Here is a 24,485-nt window from a genome sequence, read left to right as displayed (position 1 = left end):
TTCCAAGCCAGCCATTTCCATTGGCACTGTCACATAGAATATCGACTCCCTAGATGAGCTCTGCCCCAGAAGTTGGTCTTCACTAACTTGCCCCAGGTGAGGAATTCCATTGACACAGAAAAACAGGGAACAGAAAAGAGGGTCATTACTCCAGAGAGGCCATAGCTACAGGTTGGTAAAACAAGAATCCTTAGGACCCCTGGAAGAGGCAGAGAAGACCAAGAGCCCAGCTCTGCCTGGCTTGCACTGTTCCATGTTTCTGCACAAACCTTTACCCTTAAGTAGTTCTTCGCTGATTGGGAAGGTTTTAGTATTGTGAGTTTTAAAATGTATATATATCTTTATTAATTCTTTGAAATTTTCAGGCAAAACTGGACACGGTGCTTCCCAGCACTCAAAGGCAGAGGCAGGCAGACCTCTGAGTTTGAGTTCAGCCTCTCCAGAGCTAGTTCCAGAACACCCCGGGCTATGTGTCCTGTCTTAGAAAAAAATTCCACTCCAACTTCATGTCCTTTTTCTTTTTTAAATGTATAACCAACAGAGTCCGGTTTGTGGTGTGCATACACTTATGGGTGTGGAGACATCCACGGGGGCACAGCCTTAAAGAGAACTGACCTTCCATCCTCCAGAAAGCTGCCAACTGTCAACAGTCCCTCTGTTAGAGATCGGGAGACATGGTGAGGGCCTGGGGCTTGTGAGACATTGTGAGGTAGGTGTGGTGGCTTGTGCTTGCAGTCCCAGAACTAATGGGGATAAAGCAGAAGACTTTATCTTTCTTTGTATTTTCCAATGTTACTTGGCCTTAGGATGCCCTGAGAGGTGCATGCTTCACAGAACCCCTCGTTGCCCTTTGTGATGGGCACGAAGTTGTCACCATTTCAGAGATGTGGAAACTGAGGCAAAGTTAGCAGGTTCACTGGGAGCCGAGGTATGAAAGGTCAGCCCAGGAGATGGTGGCATACCCATCCCAGGTCAAGCTCCAACAGGGCTGGAGTCCCTGGACTATTTTCCATCACCAGGTCAGCCAATGTAGCACCATATGGCACTACAGGGATGTAGGACCCTGTCTCATTCCCTGCTGTGCCCACATGCTAACATTCCCATCTGTGCAACAGAACCTTCTGGTTTGCCTTTCTCTTTGTTTGCAAGTAAAAGGGAAGAATCACAGCTTTAGTGCTTGAACCTGGAGCCCTGCCTCTCCAGGCCCCTTGCTGGACTTGGGTCCCCTGGATTGAGGGGAACAGGAGCAGCTGCACCAAGTTCCTTCTCTGTCTAAACCCAGGCCTGGGTCCCTGCGGGGTCTGAGCACTGAACTCTGGGCCTGCTGCCTTGGCCTTGGGGTCTTCGACAAGGAACAGTTTCTCCCAGCTATGACCACGACCATTCCTCTTGTCCTTGTCTGAAGCAGCTGAGCCAGCCCCTCTCTCTTGTTTGGAGGTTTGAAAGCCCTCTTGGAGGATGGAGACATCCTGTACCTATGAACACAGACTGGGGACCCAGGGCTGTCAGCAGTGCACAAGGCCCCTGAGAGTGACAACATTACTGTATGTGCCAAAGGGGCTGAAAACAAAGCCTCTGGGTGGTTATTCCAGCTGCCTCCATGCAGGGACTTCATAGACACAATATCTATCTCTGCGACCTCTTGCCTGATGCCTATGTCCCTGCCATGAGCTCACACTACAATCTGAGTCCCTCGCTAATGCAGTACCTAAGTGGTAGCCAGTTGTAGTTGACAATGCCCTAGAGCTCAGAACACAGCCATGATGTTACTCTGGGTCAGCCAAGGCCCAGTGTGGAAGTGTGGGGACTGCTTGTGCATCTGTGTGGTTGATGCCTAGGGGGAGGCCTGAGGGCTCCACCTTGTGGTGGAGGAAGGGATGAAAGGGAGGGAAGGAAGACTGAGGAAGTCCAATGCCACCACCCGCCTCTACAGACCAACGGAACTCCCTTTCTGTGTTTCTCTAGATTGTCCGTCCTACCCTGAGCTCTATAGAGCAGACCCTAAGCAGGCTGAAGGCGGAGTGTCAGGGCTGAGTATCATCATGTTGGCAAGGAGTAAATGTGTCGATATTGAACTTTCTCCTGAAGGACGCTCCTCTGGGCACTCCATGGGGTTTCCTCAGAGCCTGGAGACCCTGAGGTGTCCAGCCAAGGAAGAAGATCTATGCATCATGGGCTAGCTGAGATGGTAACAGCCTTCTGTTCCCAAAGCCCAGAGGAACCCAAACGTCCCACGGGTTGGCCCTTCAGACTGTGTGCTTCTGGGTCCAGACTCTAGCCAGTGAGGGATCCAGGGTAAAGTTAGGTGCGGCTTCAGAAAGGGCTGGATCAGGGAGCTCCAGGGCCTCAGGATGGGCTGCAGGGAAGGAAGTGGGAACTGTCACCTGCAAGGGACAAGCCTGACACTACTTCCTCCAATTTAATTCAGTCAGAGTTGCTGGGGGTAGTGGCGTGTTAGTGGCTAACCGGGCTCAATGGAGTCTGTGAGCCTACTACACACACAGGTCCTCAACCTTTCTCAGGGACTTGAACTTTGAGTGTCCCACACTCCAGACCCCTAGCTAAGTGCAGCCATTTGAATCTTGATAAAATGAAATAAAATGAAGAAAACAAAAACAAAACAACAAACAAAAAAATCCCGCAGTCCCTTAATTGAACAACAGTGTCAAGGAGTTGGGCGATGGACCCAAGGTCATAACACCTGACCCAGAGCGCCCCCTAATGGACATGATGGGAATGACAGCACAGGGTCAGAGAACAAAGGTGGAGCAAACCCTTCAGAAAGGATGTGTGAGGGAAGACTCACCAGTGTCTTCTGGTTCTGAGGATACAGGAAGAACAAATGGCCATGTGTCAGGAAGACAGCAAAGGGACTTCTGGGGGCTGTCAAGGCAGGAGGGATATGTGGCCAGCGTCTGAGAACCACAAGAGCACCAGGGACTAGTGAATAGAAGCTGGAGGAATGGGGTGTGTGTCGGGGCAGACCGTCCCCTGTGGAACCCTGATTGGGTCAGGACTGAATATCCTGCATTGTCATCGTGGTGACATAAACACAAAGCTTCAGCAACAATGAAACGCAGTGCAGGGTGGACTGCCTCAGCTCTGTCCATGTTCAGACAACGCCATCATCTGCTTACCTCTCTCTCTCTCTGGGATACCCCATTCTTGGTAAAGGTGGCCATGAAGGTCCTCCTCACATGCAGCTTCGAGGAGTCAGGGAAAGGCATCTCGCCTCCCCAAGAGTGTGAGACTGATGAGGACTTCCAGAGTTTCCATCAGCTTGAAGCTACCAGATCGAAGGTTGTTGTGAGTCATGGAAGGCCTTCCCATTTCCTTCCTGGACAGCTCACTCTTACTGCCTGAGGAGGGCCTTGGGTTGGATGGCTGCTCAGGCCCTCACTCTGGTTTAACAGCTTCAGCAGCAGTGCCTAACACTCATCCGCTACCACAGGCAACTTCACACACTCCTTGTTCCAACCAGGCACCAGGCCCTCTCCAGGCTTAGCCCCGCTTACTCTCTTTCCTCTTACCCTGCTGACCCTTGCCGGCCCTCCCTGATTTGACTCTCATGATGCCCTGCTTTGTGTGTCTCTAACAGGAGGGCCTCAGAATTCTTGTGGTTCCCAGGACCTGCCCAGACACCTTTTGTATCAGAATGTAGCTGTGGCTGCCTTCTGGACAATCCTTGAGATTGTTTTGTGTCACCTGCTAAGATAATTGGGCCTGGGAAGGGCTTGGGGACTCAGCCCAGCCCAGCCTCCATCTACCCCAGAATCCCTTCCACCCCTTGTTACCAGCAAGGACCTAGGTGTAGGCAGTATGTGGGCAGTGTACTCAAGGTCCATGTATGGATGTTGCAGAGTGGCTTGGGTGATTGACAGCACCATTCTACCTGAGGGAGCATGACATTAAATATCAAATCAGTTGAAAACCAACCAACCAACCAAAGAAACAAACAAACAAACAAACCATCCTGACAAGTCTAGAGGAAACTGGTAAAGGTAAGAGGAGGAAGCCATTCTCAGCTTGTGAACTAGAGTTTCAAGTTTCATCTTGCCCTGGTTGGGGGGGTGGTGGCCCTAGCTGAGAGCCAGCCTTGGTTGCCACAGGAGTTGAATGAAGATGCCTGTTAACACAGCTTGTGTAGTTTCACGACTGGAAGTCAAGGTCTGAGGCTTACATGGTGCCAGGTACCACAATCCTGTTTGTTCTTCCTCAGCCTTGAAGCTGATATTTTGAAGCTGTCTGGACCCTAGGCCACCTGGTACTACCCAGACAGACAAGCACCACTATGGTAGCAGAAGCTACAATTCCTCGGAACACAGAGGCAGTCAGTGTGCCATGGCCCCCTCAGTGGGCAGCAGGTTTCTTGTCCAAGTTGTTGATCTTTGGCTTGCTGTGTAGATCGAAAAAGAGACGAAGTTCATGAGTGGGTTGACACTCAGATTGGTTGTCTGTGGCCTGGCATTTGCTCTAACCCTGGACCACAGAGCTGCTTGGCTTTTGAGAGGTGTCTGCAGGATAGATCTGGCACAGGCTGCTGCACTCAGCCAAGAATGCAAGAGTGGCTCCTGCCACAGGGAGCTGACCGTGGGGTTCGTCTGTGTTCTGGCTCCTGCTGTTCCTCTGTCTGGAGCATCCTGAGCCAGTCAGTACTCACTCACCTAGATTCTAGTTGAAAGACACCCTAGAGACCAACCCAAGGACATCCTCTCCTCTCCTTATTTCTCCCTGTCCCGGCTGCCTGCCACATCACAGGCCTGATTTATGGTGACTTGGTTAAACCATCCTTTTTAAGTCTGGGTTGAAGGACAGCACCTTGCCTGTGAACACCTAGTGGGTACCCACTGTACAGTGAAGCTGAGCTGATTGAATTACTTTTTAGGACCATGTATCATCCCTCCCCCAGGAAGCTACTGGTGCAGAGACCACTGGTACCTTATTCTATACTTCCCAGGCATGGTGTAGGTGCTCAACTGAATGCTTTAGGACGAGTGGCTAATGGACAATCAGAGAGAGAGGAGCTGTGACTCACAGATACTCAGGGTTGATATTGAGAGGCAGAGAACAATAGGAGCCCCAAGATCACAAGCTGGTTTCCTGGAAAACAAACTAGACACCCAAGAAAGTATGGTAGGACGGAGTATCCATAAGGAGGTTTATCGCAGGGAGGTTGTTCATTCCCAAGAGAGCATTCATAGAGAGGAAGGTTGGGGCTGTTGCATTTGAGCAGCTGTGACTCTGCATGAACAGGTGTCCTCACTGCTGGCCTACATAGGGCCAGGTGCTGGGTGAGTCAAGCCCAGCACACAGTAAAGGCTTGTTCCAGCCAGGTGTGACTTGAAGACAGGGTTTCTAGCCTCTGGGCCTCATCCTTCAGTTCTTGTAGCTGAAAACTCCAACCCAGCTTCCTTTGAGGACATCTCACATCTACAAAATGGCCCGCAGATGTGTCCTTCGATCCAGTGATCCACCCGTAGGTGCCTTCCTCTGGTGTCCTCCTTTTGATGATGCGTATCAGAAGCTAGGACATTTACTCCAACAAATCCAGAGACCAAACACTTCCTAGGAGAGATGTGGATGCATCTGGGTGTTGGTCTCTAGCAATGTTCTTGAAATCACATGATGGCTCACAGATTTGCCTGTTATTCCAGTTCCAGGCAATCAGACACCTTTTCTGACCTTCACATGCACCAGGCACACGCATAGTCCACATATCTACATGCAAGCAAAACACTAATACATATAAAATTTATTTTTAAAGGGGCTAGAGAGATGGCTCAGGGCATGAGAGCATTTGCTGCTCTTTTGGAGGATCTAGGTTCAGTTCTCAGCATCCATTTCAGCATCTGAGCCATCCATAACTCCAGTTCTGTGGCATCTGGCACCCTCCTCTGGCCTCCCTGAGTACCAGGCACACATGTGGTGCATAGACATATATGCAGGTAAAACACTCATACACATTAAATAAAAATTAGTTTTTTTTAAATTACATTAAAAAGATTTGTTTTATTTTATGTGAATGTGTGTGTGCATGCTTGTCTGTATATGCATCACATGTATCCAATGCCAGAAGAGAGTTCTGGAACCCCTGAGACTGGAGAATTGTAAGCCATCATGTAGGTGTTGGGAACTAACCCCGGGTCCTCTGTAAGACCAGCAAGTAGTCTTGAGCACTGAGCCGTTGCTCTAGCACCCAAATAAACCTTTTTTAAAAAGATTATTTATTTAAAGTATATGAGTACACTGTCTTCAGACACAGCAGAAGAGGGCATCAGATCCCATTACAGATGGTTGTGAGCCACCATGTGGTTGCTGGGAATTGAACCGAGGACCTCTAGGAAGAGCAGCCAGTGCTCTTAACTGCTGAGCCATCATCTCTTCAGGCCCCAAATAAAATGAAGGTGATATCTGCTATGCGGTAACAGGGAGGAGCGTGTGCATGGTAGCATGTTCTCTGAGCAAAGAGCTTGCCTGAAAGTGAATGGGCTAATGGGGTGAGTTCTTTGTTGGAGACTCTTTGAGGGATGAACTGAGCTTTTCCCACGTGGAGCCCAAAGGGGGCTGTCCTGCTTTCCTCAAAATCCTCGTCTTTTACTCAGGGTGATGGAATCGGGTACAGAATTTAACGCGAACATTGGTCACATACTGGCACGCTCCTGTCAGGCCCAGATGGTTGCAGGGTAGGATAGGAGGTCAACCCAACACCCACAAAACTCTGAAACAGGTGTAGATTAGCTACAACCTCCCACCTTCTCCCCAATAGGTGCCGCCCCAGGAGCCCCACGTGACTCACTGCTCGCCCCGCCCCATCCGGCCCGGTCCCGCCCCTCCAGCGCGAGACTGAGTCCCAAGCGCGAAATCCTGGGCAAGGAGCGACGGTGCGCAGGCGCCATAGTGGCGACTCGACGGCGCTCCCGGCCTGCCCCGCGCGCTGACGTCGCGCAGCTTCGTCCCCCGCCGCCGCGGCCGCCATTGGAGTCGGCGCCCCCTCAGCCTGTCCGCTACCTTCCGCTGCTTCCCGCTGTTCCGGCCTGCGTGCCTACAGCTGCCGCCGCGCCCGGCCGCGCCCGCGGAGTTGGCGGCGGGGCACGGGACCACGCGCGGCGTGACAGGCCCGGCCTCGCGGGAGGCCCGAGCCGGCGGCGCCCGGGTCCCGCGCCGCGCTGTTCATGAAGCATGTCGGCCACCAGCGTGGACCCCCAGGTAGGGGCGTCTCGGGACCACGGTCGCGAGACCAGGCCGTGGACAGGGCAAGACAGAGGTTCCGGTCTGGGCCGAGCTGGGGACCTGGAGGCTGGGCTGGGGTTAGAGTGCGGGGTCCGGGCTGGAACAGGGAGGCCGGGTCAGATCTTGGATCTCCGGGCCGAAGATCTGCATAGCAGGCCGGACCGGAGTTATGGGGTCGGATGGTGGGGTCGCTGGGCTTGCCTGTGATCAAAGTATGGGCCCGGGTCGCAACGCCCTCCGGGTAGCATTCTTCAGATAGTAACTTTGTGTTTCCTTTCCCGGGCTGGGTGGTGTCCACCCGCATATCCTGGCCTGCGGCGAAGCAGAGAACAAAAGGACAAGATAATAAAGGTGAGGAGAGTTCCGGGAAGTCGTCCGGACTTTGGAGGAGAACGGGGCAGCGCCAGTCGAGTGGACAAGAGAAAGTCCACCAAGCCGGCCTGGGATCCGAAACTTAGTTTTCTCCGTCAGCTTGGAGGAGATGAAAGTTTCCATTTCCGGGGTATTTGACAGATTGGAGGGGAACTAGAAAAATGAAGGCGTACTTGGAGTAGTTCAGATAATATTTTGCAATTTCCCCCATGACCCTGCCAGAACAGTTACCTGGTGGGGAAAGAAATGGTGATAAGACGACCTCGAAGGGGTTAGCGGGGCTGAAGGACTGACTGGTCCTCTGTTGGTAGGTAGTGAATGGCTCTGGAGAAGAGTCAGCCAGCTAGCTATGGACCTGGAGGTCCTACCCTCCACCCTTAGTCATTGTAAGTTTATTGTTATCTCCTGTGATATTCTGGCTTGTAATAAATTCCCACAACTCTTGGAAGAACTCGAGAGTGACACTAAATCTTTGGAAGACTGTTTTTAACCAATGCGTGTTGTTGTTACTTGGGTGTAACCAAATATGGTTCATCGTGTTTTAAGGTTGGAAAAAGCCCAACGCTTTATTTACCATTCCTTTCCTTTCCTTTACTGGCTGTGCACTGTAACTGAGGAAAGTAAGTGGAGAATCAGATGATAGCAAGCTTGGGTTACAGCCCTTTCTAACTGAGCATCCTGCCTTCAGATCTCTATGCATAACTGGGCTCTTAAAGCATGCATCCTGTTTGCCTGGAATAGTTCTTCTGAGACCCTGTAGTTTTCACCAGCCCAGGGTCAGTGGTAGCGCACTAGCCTAGGGGAAGCCCTGGGTTCGGTTCCCACCTTCAGGGTTGGGGAGGTGCCATCATGATATTGGCTCGAAGTCTGGCTGTAGGTTTCTTGCCCCTTATTTTGGTTGCAACAAAATGACATCTGACCAAATTATGATTATATTTTTACTTAAAGAATTTAGAAAAAGTTGTAAAATGCCATTCTAACTAGTCAGGGTAAACATTAGGTTTCTATAGAGATTGTGTACATTTTGAAATAAGATCATATCTACTAAAAATTGATGAAAATAGGCTTTACTGCGGTTTCCATACTTAAAAGTAAACTTTTTTAAAGCTTGAAGGTAATATCTTGCAACTTTTTGTTCTAGTACAAAATGGTTCTTTGCATCAGAAGGATGCAGTTCATGACAATGACTTTGAGCCCTACCTTTCTGGACAGTCCAATCCGGTGAGTTTATTTTATTAATATATTTTTTATTTAAATAGTTTTCTTGTAACACATTTACTATAATATGTTTTTATCCCAAACAGCAAAGAGACAGGCTGGAAAGTAATGAAGCTGATAGTCTTGAAGACTTGCTTTGTGCAGGTCCTCCCGCTGGGCATGGGCCTGAGCGATGAAGATAGTTCTCTCTGTAGAACTGCATCCTGTGGAGGTTGGGTACAGCAGACTTATTGTGGGCTGGTGATGGAGGGCTTTTTAAATGATGCATATGACTGGTTTCCTTAAGCTTTGTGTCACCTTTATTTTGACTCTGGAGGGTTGGAGTTATGATCTAGGTAAGCACTGGACAGTGCAGCAGACTCCTTTTTCTGTGCTCTTACCTGCATCAGGAGACTTGCCTTCCCTTAATCTTAGTTTCCTTTTGTATGAATAAAAAAATCCTGCTCTTAGGACTGTTGGGAGATTGGCATTGGAGAGAGTTGTGTGTAAAGCACAGAATGAGTACCTTATGGTCAGGATTTCTTACCTTTGGCATCATGGAACCCCTTCTGTTTTCATGTGTATGTATATATGTACGGGCACAGGTCTGTGTGTCTGACAACGTGTTCAAGTGGGGGGTGGTGTAGAACGTGTGTAGACCTGATGCTGGTATACACATGGGAGATGGAACACTTGTACAGAGCTGATGTTGGGGTCAAGATTGATCTTCTGTCACCTTCTGCCTTATTCAGTGATGCAGGGTCTCTTAAACCCAGAGCTTGCCAATGTGGCTAAGTCCCAGTTATTTGGGGAATCTTCTGTATTACAGGTAGGCCACCATACTACCTACTTAAATGTAGGCATTTACATGATTTGAGGATATCCAAACTCTATTCCTAAAGTTTGAGTGGCTATCACTTTAAACTGAGTCATGTCCTCAGTCAGTACTTTTATTTTCTTAAGTGTAGATGTGTATGTGCATGCACAGATGACCTTGGAGTCTAGAAGAGGGTGTAAGAACCTCTTCTAGAACTGGAGTTACAGGTAGTTGTGGCAACTGAACTGTGGTCCTTTGCAAGAGCAGCAGGTGCTCAATCTCTGAGCCATCTTTCCAGCCAGATAACTAAACATTGTTTTAATGTACTCTTAACATTTCATGTGTATGTACTATGTATGTTGATCATAGCAGCCTCACATTTTCCCCGAAGTGCCCCTCCTACCTTCATGTCTCTTTCCTTTAACATATTGGGGCCATGGACATTTTATGCCTCAGCATTCTTTTATCCTCTCGCACTGTAGGATCACCTATACCCCACCCCTGGCTTCCACCCACTAAATTTCCTTTGTAGCTCCCTTGAAAATTGTCTGCAAAGTATTTCCAGGTAACAAAATTGCCCTGTTTAAAAACCATGGGCAATCTGGGCATGATGGTGCACACCTTTAATCCTAGTATTTAAGGGTAGAGATGGACAGTTCTCTTGTGAATTCAAGACCAGCCAGGGTTATGTAGTAAGACCTATCTCAAAACAAACTGAAAGCCATATGCAATTTGAAATTTAGGTTTAGCCATAGTCTTTGCCACTTTTAAATGTATGCTGCATATTTAGAGTCAAGAAAGACTTTTTTTGCCTGGTTGTTGTATCAGAAGGAAATGGAGTATCTGTTGCACCCTACCCCCAGGCATCCTTTCTGTTGTTGTTGATTTGTCCTTCTAGGTCATCTTAGAGCATTTTATAACTTTTCTCTATCTTCCTGAATATTTGGGCAGTATAAGGTTGCAAAACTGACTTGACTTTAATTATGGGCTATTGACTATGACAAGAACAAGAAATTAAACAGACCTATTCTTTTGAATATCGTGTTTCCTGATTTTCTTTCTTTTTCAAAACAGGGTTTTTCTATATAGCCCTGTCTGTCTTGGAACTCCAACTGTAGACTAGGCCTGGCCTCAGACTCAGAGATCTGCCTGCCTCTGCCTCCCGAGTGCTGGGATTAAGAGCCTTCACCACCACTGCCTGGCTCCTGATTTTCTTATAGCAGTGGTATATACTAAATATTAAAACAAGGAACTAGGGTTGCTTTTCTATATTTGAAATGTTCTTATAAAGTTGGGACTCATAGAATATTTGGGAGGAGTTTCTTAAAAATAGAATCGGTTTTTCCCCTTTACTGTCAATTGCATGTCCCTGGAGTCTTGAGGAAACTATGAAAAGGAATGTTCTTCAAGATAGCACCTCAGTAAATAGCTTTGAAGTGGCACCTTCATGTCTGTATGTTCAGATGTACTTTTTAATAAAGTACTTAGCCAGCATATTGCTTAAGAATACATTTTCTAGAAATGCCCAACTTTATTAGGAGGTACTTAGAAAGTAACAACACAGCTTTCAGACTTTTCCTTAAGCATGAAGCAACTGATGACCAGCATGGTGGCCATTTACCGTTTTGGAGAAGAGAGCCTCCAATCATTTAGCGGGTGCCTGCTGTCTTTGTATTGCTTGTTTCTTCATGAGGGGCCAAAATGCCATTTTGCCCCCCTATTTCTGTAGTACATTCTTTTACCCAAAGATTGCTTAGAATGTTGGATGGACATTGTCACTCATGTTTTGTATGGCCACATTGAAGTTTATACCTCTGTGCTCATTTGTGAGGAACTGCAGGCCTTGGGAGCTCTTAGCTTATCTTGAAACTTGAGCTGCCTCAATCACGCAAGGTTTTTATCAGAGTTTATGTGGTTTTTTTTCAACTGCAGCCAGAGTTAAATAATGCTGAGCCTTGTTAGAGTGTACGCAGCTTCTGTTGTTTGTGACTATCTGGAAGGAACTTGACACTTGGGTTACTGCCATGTCTAGGCAGTTCTGGTAGGCTTGAATTAGCACATATGTGTCTGGCCATCCAACCTGTCTGGCTTGGGTTTTGTGGTTACATGTACATACTATAAATTTCCTTAAAAGATCCAGTGGTAGTGCCCTGTAAGGAGGGATTTGCTATCACTACAGCTTTCAAGAGGGGAAGGATCTAGTTTGTTTTTACTTGCTCCTTAGCAAGTTACTTAAACAGATGTAAAAATTCTTGTCAAAAACTGCTGTCTCTGCGTATCAGCCAGATAAGGGGTTCACATCACAGAAAGACCAGAAAAGTGCCTGTCTGAGTGTGGTGTCAGGGTTCTCTTAACATTTTCTTTGTCTGTAGTTTCCTCCTGAAGCAAGGGTGTACATTGACAGTAGTCCCAGGAGTTTTAGACACTTGCTCACAGTTTTTCACCCTTGCTCTCAGTGCTTCCTTACGCACAGTGGATTTGATTTAATGAAGTACATGTGTCTCAGCATAGTCCAGAGATGATCTGCGGGGCTTGGAAGAGACTGTCCTACATCTCCTTTCAGTCTCAGTCACCTTATTGTTCAAATTGTCTCAGATTTTAAAAAGGGCAGAAGTGTTCTAGTCATTTAAAATCCACCCACCTTGTCACTCAAGGTGATTAAACTTGGATTAATAATAAAATAAATAAAAGCTCTTAATTCTAGAGTAGATCTATGGCTTTGTTATATTTTACAGTTTTCAAATGACCTAGGGATAACAGCCATGGTTATTTAAATTCTCTTTAATTTTTTGAAGTGTCTATTTTGTTTATCTAATTTTCTAGTTATCAGAATCAGGAAGAACAGGCCTAAGAGCTCCAAGTTGTGTTTTTATCTGTCAGTGGTCTCTGGCTTTGCCTGGAAGATTTGCTTGTCTTCCTTGTGTGGTCTTGTACCCGGGCTTTGGTTAGAAATCTTAAATATGGTATTACCTAGCCATCTGATGAGCCATGGGAATCCAAGTGTTGTGCTTAGAGGTGTGTACATATGTGAAGAGCAACTTTTGAGTTTGGTTACATAACTTAGTTTTTCCAGCTGTGTCTCTGGTAAACCATGTCATACTGTACCTTGGACGGTACTTTGGAGCCACCAAGCGAGAAGGGACGGTTTTCTTGAGACATTTACAAGTGAGTATAAAACCCCAAGCTTGTGCCTGGCCACACAGAGGGAGGTGCTTTACCAGCAGCCCCAGTGTATTTATTTCCAGGGCATGCTTGAGCTAAGTTGTTAGACATCTAGACCAGAATAGGCACAAACTGATGGGAACCACTTCTTTCCCAGGAATGTTGTATATCATGACTGGCAGTCAGTCTGACTTACAAAGTTGTGGGAACAGCTGCTACAAGTTTCTTTTGCACAAAATGGCAGGGTTGGGATAACTTTACAAAGTAGCTTGATGCTTCCCTTTCAGAGACTGAAAGGGAATACTGAGGTCATAGAAGTTAGTCTGTCAGTGGAGTTGAGGTAAAAAAGTGGAGTTGGCCTTAAGCACAGTTTGACATGACTGTGCTTGTGGGCCTTTCAGGTTGGAGAGAGTTAGGAGAGGTGTGGCTGCTGGTTCAGAGGCAGAGGGAGGGTGTGGCTGGGTGTTTGGATTTGTGGATGCCTACCGCACTTTCAGGACACTTTAGTAAACAATGACCTTTTAATCTGGGATTTTACCGTGGGGCTTTATTTATCTTTTCTTATTTCATCTTTTAATCTACAACTCTGAGAAGCAGTGAGGTCTCCCCAAGCTGTATCTTGAAGGCACTGCTGATGCCTCACCACTTCTGTCCTACATGTGTGTTTCTACATGTACATTTTAGTTGAAATATTACATCCTGGTCTTGAGGTATGATGATTTTTGCAGAGAAAGTTAGCTGGGATCTTTGTGTTAGGATCTGAAAGAAACACAATTTTAGGATTTGGGGCAGGGTGTTATGGAGGTTTGTGCTTGAACCTACATGTTCAGGTAGCATTTGGGCAGTACAGGCTGGAGAATAATGGGGGCCACCTATTGTGTGGTGTTTGTATAGCTCTGTTTGTGACCTGTGTGCTATGTTTGTTCTTTGGATGGTAATATTTTAGGAGGGCTTTGAGAGCTGTAGGTATAACTCTCAATTGAGTCAGTCTCAGTTAAGGCCTAGGTGTAAGTTGGAGCAACCTGAGTATCTTCTGAGTCCTAACTGTTGTTTGTTAGTTTGTGGCCAGTGGGTTAGAATGACAGATGCATGGCCAGTCAGTCTATGCATCAAGTGTTTGCTGAGGAGACAGAAGAGGACCAGTCTTCTTTGAAAGGACTGTGACCTCAGTTTTGTATCCATAAAGGTATGCTTCCCTTACAGAGCAAGGCTTCTGCCCAGACTTCTTTGGTTCTTTTTCCCCCTGGCCCTGTTGCTCAGGCTTCTTTGAAGGATGCTAGGCAGATATATACAACCAGAGGTTGCAATGGAGGAGCTAGAATCACTGAAATCTTTTCAAGAGAAGATATACCAAGGGTTTTTTCTTTTTCTTTTTTTATGTTTATAGACTATAGTGACCCATGTGGATTCAAAAAATTTTCACTACAAGGAAGCAATTACTTCATGTTAAGTGATAGTCCTTTGATGGTCTGGTGCCTAGTGGAGCTTTCTTACCTTCACTGGACATGTCCACCCCCAGCACAGATTGTCATGCTATAGGAAGGTCTCTTCACTTACATCACTGATGCTTCCTTTTCAGAGATTGAAAAGTAATATAGTAAGGTAATAGAAACTAGCCTGTTGGTTGAGGTAGAAACTGAAATTGTGCCCAAAGCACATGCCTGATTCTCACCAAACCTTGGCTGAGTGTGTCTCCAAAGAGATGGTATTCTAGAGCTGCCAACTCTGAAGTCTACACCTACAGGTTAGGAAACTCCTTAAAGGTAGAGTAAGGCTACTAGGTCAAGATGGTGAAGCATTCCATTGTCCTCGTTCTACTCTGAAACCTAGCCTTAAAGCCCCTCTTAGAAACTTCTGCTGTATATAGAGTTGGGGCTTAGGAAGACTTTGCTAAAGTGGGCCTTCTGGTATCAGATAGCAGGGTTCTTAAACTCCAGGGACTTGATACTGGTAAAGACACTGCAGAGGAGCCTGTGCTTCACTCTGAATACCCATAAGTGTACCCAGGAAACCATGAAATGTGAAGGACAGACTCTCAAAAAACCCAACTGGGGTAGCTAACAGGAATATTGTGTAGGAGAGGGTCTTGAGGGTGGCATGAATACCAGTGCCCAGGTCTGTTAACAGGTCAGTGAGCTGGAGCCATCCTAGTGTATTGTTAAGGCTGTCCTCACACTCTGCTGTGCTATCAGTGTTTTTTGTAGATATTACTGCTGCAGGACTGGTCTGGATTCCTCGGATGGTGAAAGCAAAAGGGTGGTTTTGCTAGGTCATTTCACCTGATTTCAGATCATTGCAAAGCAGGCTTTGTGTTTTTAGACAACCTGGTTTGCATTTGTTACTGCTGATATTTCTTTTGACATTGGTGAGCATGTAGGAAGAAATAATCGTGTGCTATATTATATTAGGCTTGTTTATGCTGTTTCTGCACCTGGGTATGAGGTGGTTGGCATGCTGAGCTCTCTGACAGTTGTCTAACTCATCACCTGTTTGTTTTCACAGAGTAACAGTTACCCCTCGATGAGTGATCCTTACCTGTCCAGCTACTATCCACCATCCATTGGATTCCCTTACTCCCTCAGCGAGGCACCATGGTCCACTGCAGGGGACCCTCCCATCCCGTATCTCACTACCTATGGACAACTTAGTAATGGAGACCATCACTTCATGCATGATGCTGTTTTTGGGCAGCCTGGGGGTCTGGGAAACAACATTTACCAGCACAGGTTTAATTTTTTTCCTGAAAACCCTGCATTCTCAGCATGGGGGACAAGTGGTTCTCAGGGCCAGCAGACTCAGAGCTCCGCCTATGGGAACAGTTACACTTACCCACCAAGCTCCCTTGGTGGCACAGTTGTTGATGGGCAGACAGGCTTTCACAGTGACACCCTCAACAAGGCCCCAGGGATGAACAGTTTGGAGCAGGGCATGGTTGGCCTGAAGATTGGGGATGTTACCACCTCTGCAGTTAAGACGGTGGGTTCAGTTGTCAACAGTGTGGCACTGACTGGTGTCCTTTCTGGCAATGGTGGGACAAATGTAAACATGCCAGTTTCAAAACCAACTTCATGGGCAGCCATTGCCAGCAAGCCTGCAAAACCACAGCCTAAGATGAAAACAAAGAGTGGGCCGATAGTGGGGGGTGCACTGCCTCCTCCACCTATAAAGCATAACATGGACATTGGTACTTGGGATAACAAGGGCCCTGCTCCGAAGGCCTCTGCCCCCCAGCAGACACCATCCCCCCAGGCTGCTCCACAGCCCCAGCAGGTAGCTCAGCCTCTCCCTGTTCAGCCCCCACCTTTGGTCCAGCCACAGTATCAGAGCCCTCAGCAGCCACTTCAGCCCCGCTGGGTGGCTCCTCGAAACAGAAATGCAGCATTTGGGCAGAGTGGAGGGGCTAACAGTGACAGTAACTCTGTTGGAAATGCCCAGCCTACTTCTGCCCCAAGTGTAGAATCCCATCCTGTCCTAGAGAAACTGAAAGCTGCCCACAGCTATAACCCTAAAGAGTTCGACTGGAATCTTAAGAGTGGGCGGGTATTCATCATCAAGAGTTATTCTGAGGACGACATCCACCGCTCCATCAAGTACTCCATCTGGTGTAGTACTGAGCATGGCAACAAGCGCCTGGATGGCGCCTTCCGCTCCATGAGCAGCAAGGGGCCTGTTTATCTGCTCTTCAGTGTCAATGGGAGTGGACATTTCTGTGGGGTGGCAGAGATGAAGTCCCCTGTGGACTACGGCACCAGTGCTGGGGTCTGGTCTCAGGACAAGTGGAAGGGGAAGTTTGATGTGAAGTGGATTTTTGTCAAGGATGTACCCAATAACCAACTGCGGCACATCAGACTGGAGAATAACGACAACAAACCTGTCACAAACTCCCGTGACACACAGGAGGTGCCCTTAGAAAAAGCAAAGCAAGTGCTGAAGATTATTGCCTCCTATAAGCACACGACCTCTATCTTTGATGACTTTTCTCATTATGAGAAGCGCCAGGAGGAAGAGGAGGTAGTGCGAAAGGTGAGTTGTCCTTAGGCACCTGTTCCACAGGTCTGCATGCCAGGTGACCTGCACAGCAGGCTGGAGTGTAATGGGCATTCTGCTGATGGTCTAGTAATGTGTTCCCAGCTGGCCTTACTCAGGGTAGGTTGAGACAGTACAGGTGGCCTTCACATCACTGAGATGGGCCAGTACTGTGCTGTTTTGAGTGGATGTAAATGAAAAGCTATCATTTTCCTGTTAGGAAATATGTTAATTTGGACCACTGTTTACATGAGAACAGAGAGAGAATGCAGGGAAGCTATTCTTTGTAGTGTGTGGTCCAGGGAGACTGTCCTTATAGTAAGTAACATTGGCTACACTGTGATGTCCCACCTGCCCGAGGATTCATGCTTCTTAGGCACCACCACATAGCTGTTGGAAGCTCTGGGTCTAATAGTCACTTCCTGTTGTCCTTTAGAAACTCAAAAGACCTGCAGTTTGGAGGAACTTAAACCCACATTGTTTAAGTAATAAAGAGAATGATGTGTTGGGGTGGTGGTGATAAGGAGCTGACTTGGGATCCAGATTTTTTGTAATTAATGGTTATTTAATTAGTTCCATTTGGCTGGAGATGGTTTCAACTGAGGCTGTTTGATCATCAGAACAGAAATGGTTTTCAGAAATGAGATCTCAATGTGTATTCTGAAGCTTTTATTACCTAAGAGTATTCACCTTGAGATTGTCCTTTTCATGAAATGTCATTTAGCATGAGTGATAGTTGGATTGGCTTCCAATCTTTTTGTCCCCTGAGTTAGATAACTTGCTTGTGTGAATAATTAAGCATTTTGAGGAATGAAGTGTGGAGAAAGCAAGGCAGTAATGCTTTTGTTAGTACCATTAATTTATCCTCATCACAAGTATTGATAAAACATTAAGAAAGAGATGGCATTTATTTCCAGTAACTGAAATTCTGTAGGTTTAACTTTTTGAGTATAAATAACTAGACAGGTATTGGCATTCCTCAACAGTGGCGAGTGTTCTTGGGGATAGCTGTCTGTCATTTTGTTTTGCTAGCATCATATGTATACACATGCAAACCAGAGATGCTTAGAGAGCACTTATGGATCAGACCATCTGAGACCTCTGTCAGCACAGTCCTGTTAGTACAGTGTTTCCCTGCATTAGAACAAGGAGAGAGAATGGAACCTGGGTGCTTACTTTATCTAGTAGTTAGCTGTTTGTGTGCACATGTGTTAATGCTCAGTTTTCTTTTAAATACTGAATTTTTAAGAGTTTCATTAAAATTCATTGGGTGGGGCTGGAGAGATGGTTCAAATGATTTGAGTGTTGGCTGGTTTATTCCCAAGGATCTGGGTTCCATCCCCAGCACCCATTTGACAGCAGCTTTCTGTGACTCCTGTCTCATGGGATCTGACACCCGCTTTAGCCTCCAAGGGCACTGCACTCATGCGATACACATACCTATAAGTACAGGTAAAATACTTACAAACATACAAATAAATAAATCTCAGAACACAAAAGAATGTTCAGTTCTCTAAAAATATACTAGCTCTCAGAGATAGGCTTAGGGATAAAATTCTGCCCTCATCTGTTGTGTCTTAAAAGTTCCAGGTGTTTTAAAACTTTTGTTTTTTTTAATCTCTAAGTTTTTATGCATGCCTTCAGGAGTTTGTGTGCATCCCATGTATGCAGGTATTTGCAGAAGAGTCGAGGGTGTCCAATCTCCCTGGAACTGGAGTTAGAGATGGTTGTGAACTTCTTCATAGATGCTGGGAATGAATGGCAAGGACAGTGTTAGCCCCTAAGTCTGCCATCTTAGAACTTAGGTTATGAACTTGATTCTTAGACAGCAGTGTCTGTCAGGTCTCTCTGGTCTTGTGGTAAGCCTTTTGAGTGACCTGTAGGGGTTATTGGCATATATATAGTCAGGATCCCTGGTGGTCCTTAGACCTCTTGAAGCCTTCTGGAGGTCAATGAGAAGAGCCTCCTAGGGAGGATTGGCCACCCTTACCCTAACTCTGACAGTTCAATCATAACCCTTTTTATCCATAGAGCTGAGTGTTAAATTGTATTATTAAAGAAGACAAATGAATACTCTGATTTTTTTTTTTCAATTGTCTTAGTGGAATTTCAAACATTTCTTTACCCAGTGTGGTGCAGTCCTTAGATGACTCATACCTTTGTTGAACCTTATACCAGTTGCTCACCAACTATTTCATTTTTCCCCCTGCCAAGGAGGCAGGGGTATTAGTTTATCTAGGAGTTGGAGTCTTGGGTGTTTTGGGATTGAGAGTCTAGGCTGTTGAGGAATGTCTTTTCGGTTTTTAAGAATGAAGTGGGAAGCTGGGTGTTGGTGGCACACCCTTCTAATCCCAGCACTCAGGAGGCAGAAGCAGTGGATCTCTATAAGTGCCTGTCTCAAAATGTGCCTGCAAAGTAAGTGCTTGAGGCTCCTGGAGACACTTGAGATTCTCCTGACCTGAGGACAGAAGACCCAGTTCATGTCATTCACTGACAGACCTCACCACTTTCAAGTAGCAGCTTGTGTTTATAAAGCAAAACATGGCTGCAATTTTCAGTTTCCTTTTCAGAGTTTTCTTGTCCAGCTATAAATATGAAAACATGCTAATTTTTCTCCTTTTTCCCCCTTTTTTTTTTTTTTTTGGTTTTCAAAGATACGGTTTCTCTGTGTAGCTGTGGCTGTTGTGGGACCCACTTTATAGTCCAGCTGGCCTCCGAGTCCTACTTTGATATGTTGTTTTTGTTTCAAAGGTTTATTTATTTTATGTATGTGAGTACACTGTCACTGTCTTCAGACACACTGGAAGAGGGCATCAGATCCTGTTAAGAGATGGTTGTGAGCCACCATGTGGTTGCTGGGAATGGAACTTAAGACCTCTGGAAGAGCAGTGAGTGCTCTTAATCACTGAGCCATCTCTCCAGCCTGATACCTTGTATTTTTAATGTTTTTTGTTTTTTCAAGATGGGGGTCTCACTATACATCTAAGGCTGGGCTGGTCTTGAACCCAGATCCATGTACCCTGGGGAGACAGGCTTCTGCTTAAAAAGTTTTTCTTTTTAAACCTCAGGATAGAGGGTTATGGATTCTAGTAATCCACCTACTCACATATCTCGGTTCTCTGCCATCTCCTTAAGATTAGAGCCACACAAAGATTCGAGGAGCCTCACCTTAGACTTTGGATGGTAGTTCTTACTGTGCCCGGCATACGTTTATTCCAGGTTAGCCCCAAAGGGAAATACAGATGTTGGCTCAGATATACTAAATGTAGGTAGGCACAGTGCCTGTGATTCCAGTGCTTAAGAGATGTGTAGGGGCAAAAGATCAGGAGTATTTCAAGGCCACCCTTAGAAACACTGTCTCAAAACTCCAAAACCCAAACTAAGCAATTACAAACCACAGTAACTGTATAGGTACTCTACTGACAGCTTTCTTGGTTCACACCTAGGATGCCCATGCTAGGGACAGAACCTTTAACCTCTGAGTGTAGTTGTATTTGTGCACACTCTCCAGTAGTATGATAGTGGTACGGGAGGGAGGGAGAGAGAGTGGGGGGAAGGAGGCAGACAGACAGACATGTGACTGCTGTGCAGAGGGTCCTAAAAGGGTTAGGACAGAAAACATTGTGCGAGTGGGGGGTGGTGTGTGCTCCTTGCATCAAAGACACTCTTTGTCATGGACTGAATTTAGATGCATTGCTAGGGAAGACAAGGTGGCTGCTTAGACCCACTGATCAGAAACCAGCTAGGCAGATATGAAGAGTGGGTGTAAGTTCCAGATTGGTGTGGTGAATGTTGGGAATAGAGAGCTGTGCCCCTGACTTGGTCAGTACTGCTGGAAGCCACAGAGGAAGCTTGAGCTGGTAGGAAGGGCTTAAACTAGATGGATCTAGCTTGTCTTCCTGTCCTACTTAGCCCTGACTTGGAGCTTTCTTAGAGCCTGTCAGATAGATTTTGGTGTTCTCTGAGTCATTGGTTTGTTAAAATGAGAGAAAATTTAGAAAAATTATTCTTTTGTACCAGACACGCTAGAGTGCTCTGTGCATGCCAGTCCTTCCCTTGGGTGCAGGTGCTTTCATAGTTCTACTGTTACTTCATTAGCATGGGTAGAAGACACATGATTGGACATGTCGCTTGTAACTTCTGTACAGGGGGTCTTGAGAAAGAATAGGACAGTATGTGTTGGTTCCTGCCCTGATCTGTGAGACCAGGCTGCTGGATAGTTCAGAACCAGGTCCATGGGGACTGCCCAGACAAGCACACATCTTTGACTGCAGCCCATAAAATGGCCTAAGACCTCACCTTTGTGGGCCTTCACCTGCAAATCAAAGTGCTTCATGAGCTAATAACCTCTTCTCTTCTTTTAACAGGAAAGGCAGAATCGAAACAAACAATAAGGACAAGCCAGTTTGTTTTTGGTTAATGGTTGACTTTGAAACAGAGTTTTAAAGCTGTGTGCTTGGTGCTGTCTCCGAGTCAGCTCCAGTGTCGTCCTCGTGCGGGGTTGATTGTTGCATCTTTATCTTTGTAGTTCATTTTTGCCAGATGGATCTGCATTCATTTGTATTTTTCTATGTATTATAATATTGTAGAACTCACTAATAAAGGAGTATTTTGTTTGTCAGCTTATCAGTCAGATTGACCTAATGCAAAATATAAATATTCTTCAAACAAAACACCTAATACATCCCAAAGATATTTTTATTTTGGCAGAAATTATGTTCTTATTCTTATATCTAGTCATTTAATATCCCTATAGGATACTTCATATTTCTTGCCCTCTCCTGCTTTACAGCAAAAAGCCCATTCAGCATGTGCTGTTGATGTCTCCTCACAGTACTGAAGTGGCTTGCCATTTTACTATCTGTGGTATCCATCATATTGCTGACCTGCTCTTTTGAGTTTCCTACTAGACAGATAACTGAGTTTTACGTGTGCCCACAGCTGTCTATGGACACGCTGTCCATCATTTAACGCCCACACAGAGCGCTGCTCCAGTTCTTGCCACCGTCTGCCACTGCATGAGGTTTGGGCTCTGTGGCAAGGAACTAGAAGGTGTTTTAAGTCTGGCTCAGCATTGCGACATTCTTAGTTGTTCATAGATCATTTTTAGTTGTCTTCTTTCTTCTCTTAAAAATCCTGATGCTGTCTTAAGTTTTTATACCAGTGACGCTAAGCTTTAAGTGTAAGGTCTGATAGTGCAGGCAGTGTGATGGATGCTGCTGCCGACTGTAAATTTCACTGTGTGTCTAATTGTTTTTTTTCTGTTGAATGGGTGAAAAAAGCAAAAAAACAAAAAATCCTTTAGAAAACAAATTTGCTATCATGTTTTGTGGAATGAGGAGCCTCGGAGGAGCTCACCGCCACCTGGAGTTGGAGTTTAGCATGAAAGTGGTGCTCATGCCCGACGCCCTCGCATACCGAATCTGCACGCGCCCACTGTAGAGGATCCTTACTGTCTTAGAGAGCAGATACCTTCTGAAACTATTTACTCCAGAAGACCCTCTGAGTTAACATTTAAGCTGTATTATTTAGACTTGTATTTAGAACGTGTCACTTCCTCGAGCTGTTACTGCCTGTACGGAGTCGTGGACAACATCGGATACCTGTCCTCTAGGAGAATACAAGCCTTAATAAACACCTGTTGAGCAAGCTTGTGTGTTCTTGTCTTTCTTGCTGCATGTGTCTTGCTTCTCTTTACAGCTGAAAATCTATGGGGTCTGCTCTCAGCAGTGGAAGCCAAAGACTGCAGTTTTGCTTACCCCTGGGTGCTAAAAGGACAGAGGAACTTTCATAGCTCCATCTAGGACTTGGGATTCAGTCCCCAACTATAAGAATTAGAAGCTGACAGGTTGATGGACTGTTTTAACAGCCAATATATCACTCATTTACACACTTGCATTCAGGTTCGTCTCCTTGATCTCCCTTATACCTTCATTCTTATGTTTTAAAGTTGTGGACTTTCATTGTACTCTCTAGTAACTAAATCTTGCATGCTAGATTTCTTAAAGACTGTAAGGATATACACCAAGGCATGTGTGTGGAGGTCAGGACAACTTGTGGGCAAGCCCATTAGTTGCTTCCTGGGGGTTCCAGGGATCAAACTTGGATCATCAGGTTTGGCAGCAAGCATCTTTACCTACTCAGCCATATTGCTGTCTTTTTTGTTTGTTCACAGCATTTTTCTTGCAAGGGAAAATTAAAGATGAAATGCACAAATCTGAGCTGCAATACAGTTAGCTGCACCTCTCCACTTTGAAAACAGTGCCTTATAACCCCGACTGGCTTTGAACTCCCAGTCTTCCTGTCTCTACCTCCCAGGTATGGGCTGGAAGGCTGTTGCTTCATACCAGTCTACGTATGTACATTTTGACATGTGGGATTCAGATAACCTAAGTGATCTCATGCTTTCCCCAAATACTTCCTGTCTATACTTGGAGGATAATGGTTACTATGGAAGCAAAACGAGCACAGGAAAGGGACCCTGAAGACTCAGGCTTGTGCTGTGAGCTTCAAGCTTCAAGAAATTCAATGTGATAATATCAGCATTAATGTCCTTACTATTACATTCCAAAAGCTAGACATAACTTCTGAATGTCTCCAGGGCACACAAATCTTTAGCAAGGTGTTGTGGTTGAGGTCTATCTCAGCCTACAGTATATCATGCCTGCTCCCTTGCACTGGAGAACACTGGACATGTGCATGCATTTCTGGACCTAGAACTCTTTGTTGGACATCATTTATCCTGGATTTCTTGAGATGCCAGAATTGGTGAGCTCTTCTTGACTTAGACAGGAAAGAAAGGAATTACTTGTCACAGTGCTATGACTTCACTAGACCTTCCTTTCCTTGTAAACTCAAGTGAGTTGTATTTGGCCTCACTCCTGATTTTAAGAATTTTTTTTTTTTTTTTTTTTAATTTTAATTTGAGTGCTCTGCAGCATATGCAGCCACAGGCCAGAAGAGGGCATCAGATCTCCTTATAGATAGGAGCCACCATGTGGTTGCTAGGAATTGAACTCAGGACCTCTTAACCACTGAGCTATCTCACAAACCTCTGTTTTGCCTACAGAAACAATATGGATGTGGAAGAAAACTCCTAGATTCTGCAGCAATGTATTCAAATAAATAGTGGGATTTACGCCTTCACCTTGTGGCTCGTGACTGATGGCTTTCTATAGCTAAAATACATATGTACGTAAACTTCTAGGAAGAACATTGAAAGAGTTACCCTTTATGAGATTTTAAACATCATCCCGTGAGTGGCAGTCAGACAGGATACGTTCATTGAAGCTCAATGAATTTCAAAGTTTTTCCAAAGCCACCAGGCTTCTTCCTTTCACTATGGATCTTTCTTTAGCTCATAACTATCCACTGAAGACTATTACCAAGAAGAACCAGGGCAGGGGTGTGGAAGAGAGCTCACACTAGCCTCCAACTTTTCACTCACATGAAGTGTAGCAGCCTTAATTCCCTCCCAAACCATGGGCTGTGGGGCTAGATGCTAAATAGGGAGCACTGATAAGTTTGTTTACCATGTCATACCTAGAATCTAAAGGAGCCTGACTTCCCAGATCACTAGACTGCCCAGTCTCCATGGAAGGAGTATTGAACTCACACTTCCAGTGGCCATTCTAAAGAGCAGCTTGAGGTGAGCAGGTGCCCACTGGACCTGCTTGCTTCC

At 45.9% G+C, this 24,485-nt stretch overlaps 1 protein-coding gene across 1 annotated transcript; it reads left to right on the top strand.

Moving 5' to 3' along the window:
• Positions 1-6,965: 6,965 nt before the first annotated feature.
• Positions 6,966-22,436, top strand: YTHDF1 (YTH N6-methyladenosine RNA binding protein F1). The gene is made up of 5 exons (XM_080925440.1): positions 6,966-7,206; positions 7,557-7,581; positions 8,744-8,823; positions 15,281-16,801; positions 21,172-22,436. The coding sequence occupies exons 1-5, from the start codon at positions 7,180-7,182 to the stop codon at positions 21,196-21,198; spliced, it is 1,680 nt and encodes a 559-aa protein (XP_080781566.1). The 5' UTR covers positions 6,966-7,179; the 3' UTR covers positions 21,199-22,436.
• The last annotated feature ends 2,049 nt before the right edge of the window (positions 22,437-24,485 follow it).

Source organism: Micromys minutus (assembly GCF_963924665.1).
Source record: "Micromys minutus genome assembly, chromosome: 11".
Classification (NCBI taxonomy): Eukaryota; Metazoa; Chordata; class Mammalia; order Rodentia; family Muridae; genus Micromys; species Micromys minutus.
Note: the sequence above shows the minus strand (reverse complement) of the source record. Positions and strands in the feature narration are given on the sequence as shown.

Excerpts from the sequence above, each read along its gene's own strand:
- YTHDF1 (XM_080925440.1), top strand. The coding sequence starts at position 7,180 with ATGTCGGCCACCAGCGTGGACCCCCAG. Across the intron at positions 7,207-7,556 it reads CCACCAGCGTGGACCCCCAG|AGAACAAAAGGACAAGATAA; the intron begins GTAGGGGCGTCT and ends GCGGCGAAGCAG. Across the intron at positions 16,802-21,171 it reads AAGAGGAGGTAGTGCGAAAG|GAAAGGCAGAATCGAAACAA; the intron begins GTGAGTTGTCCT and ends TTCTTTTAACAG.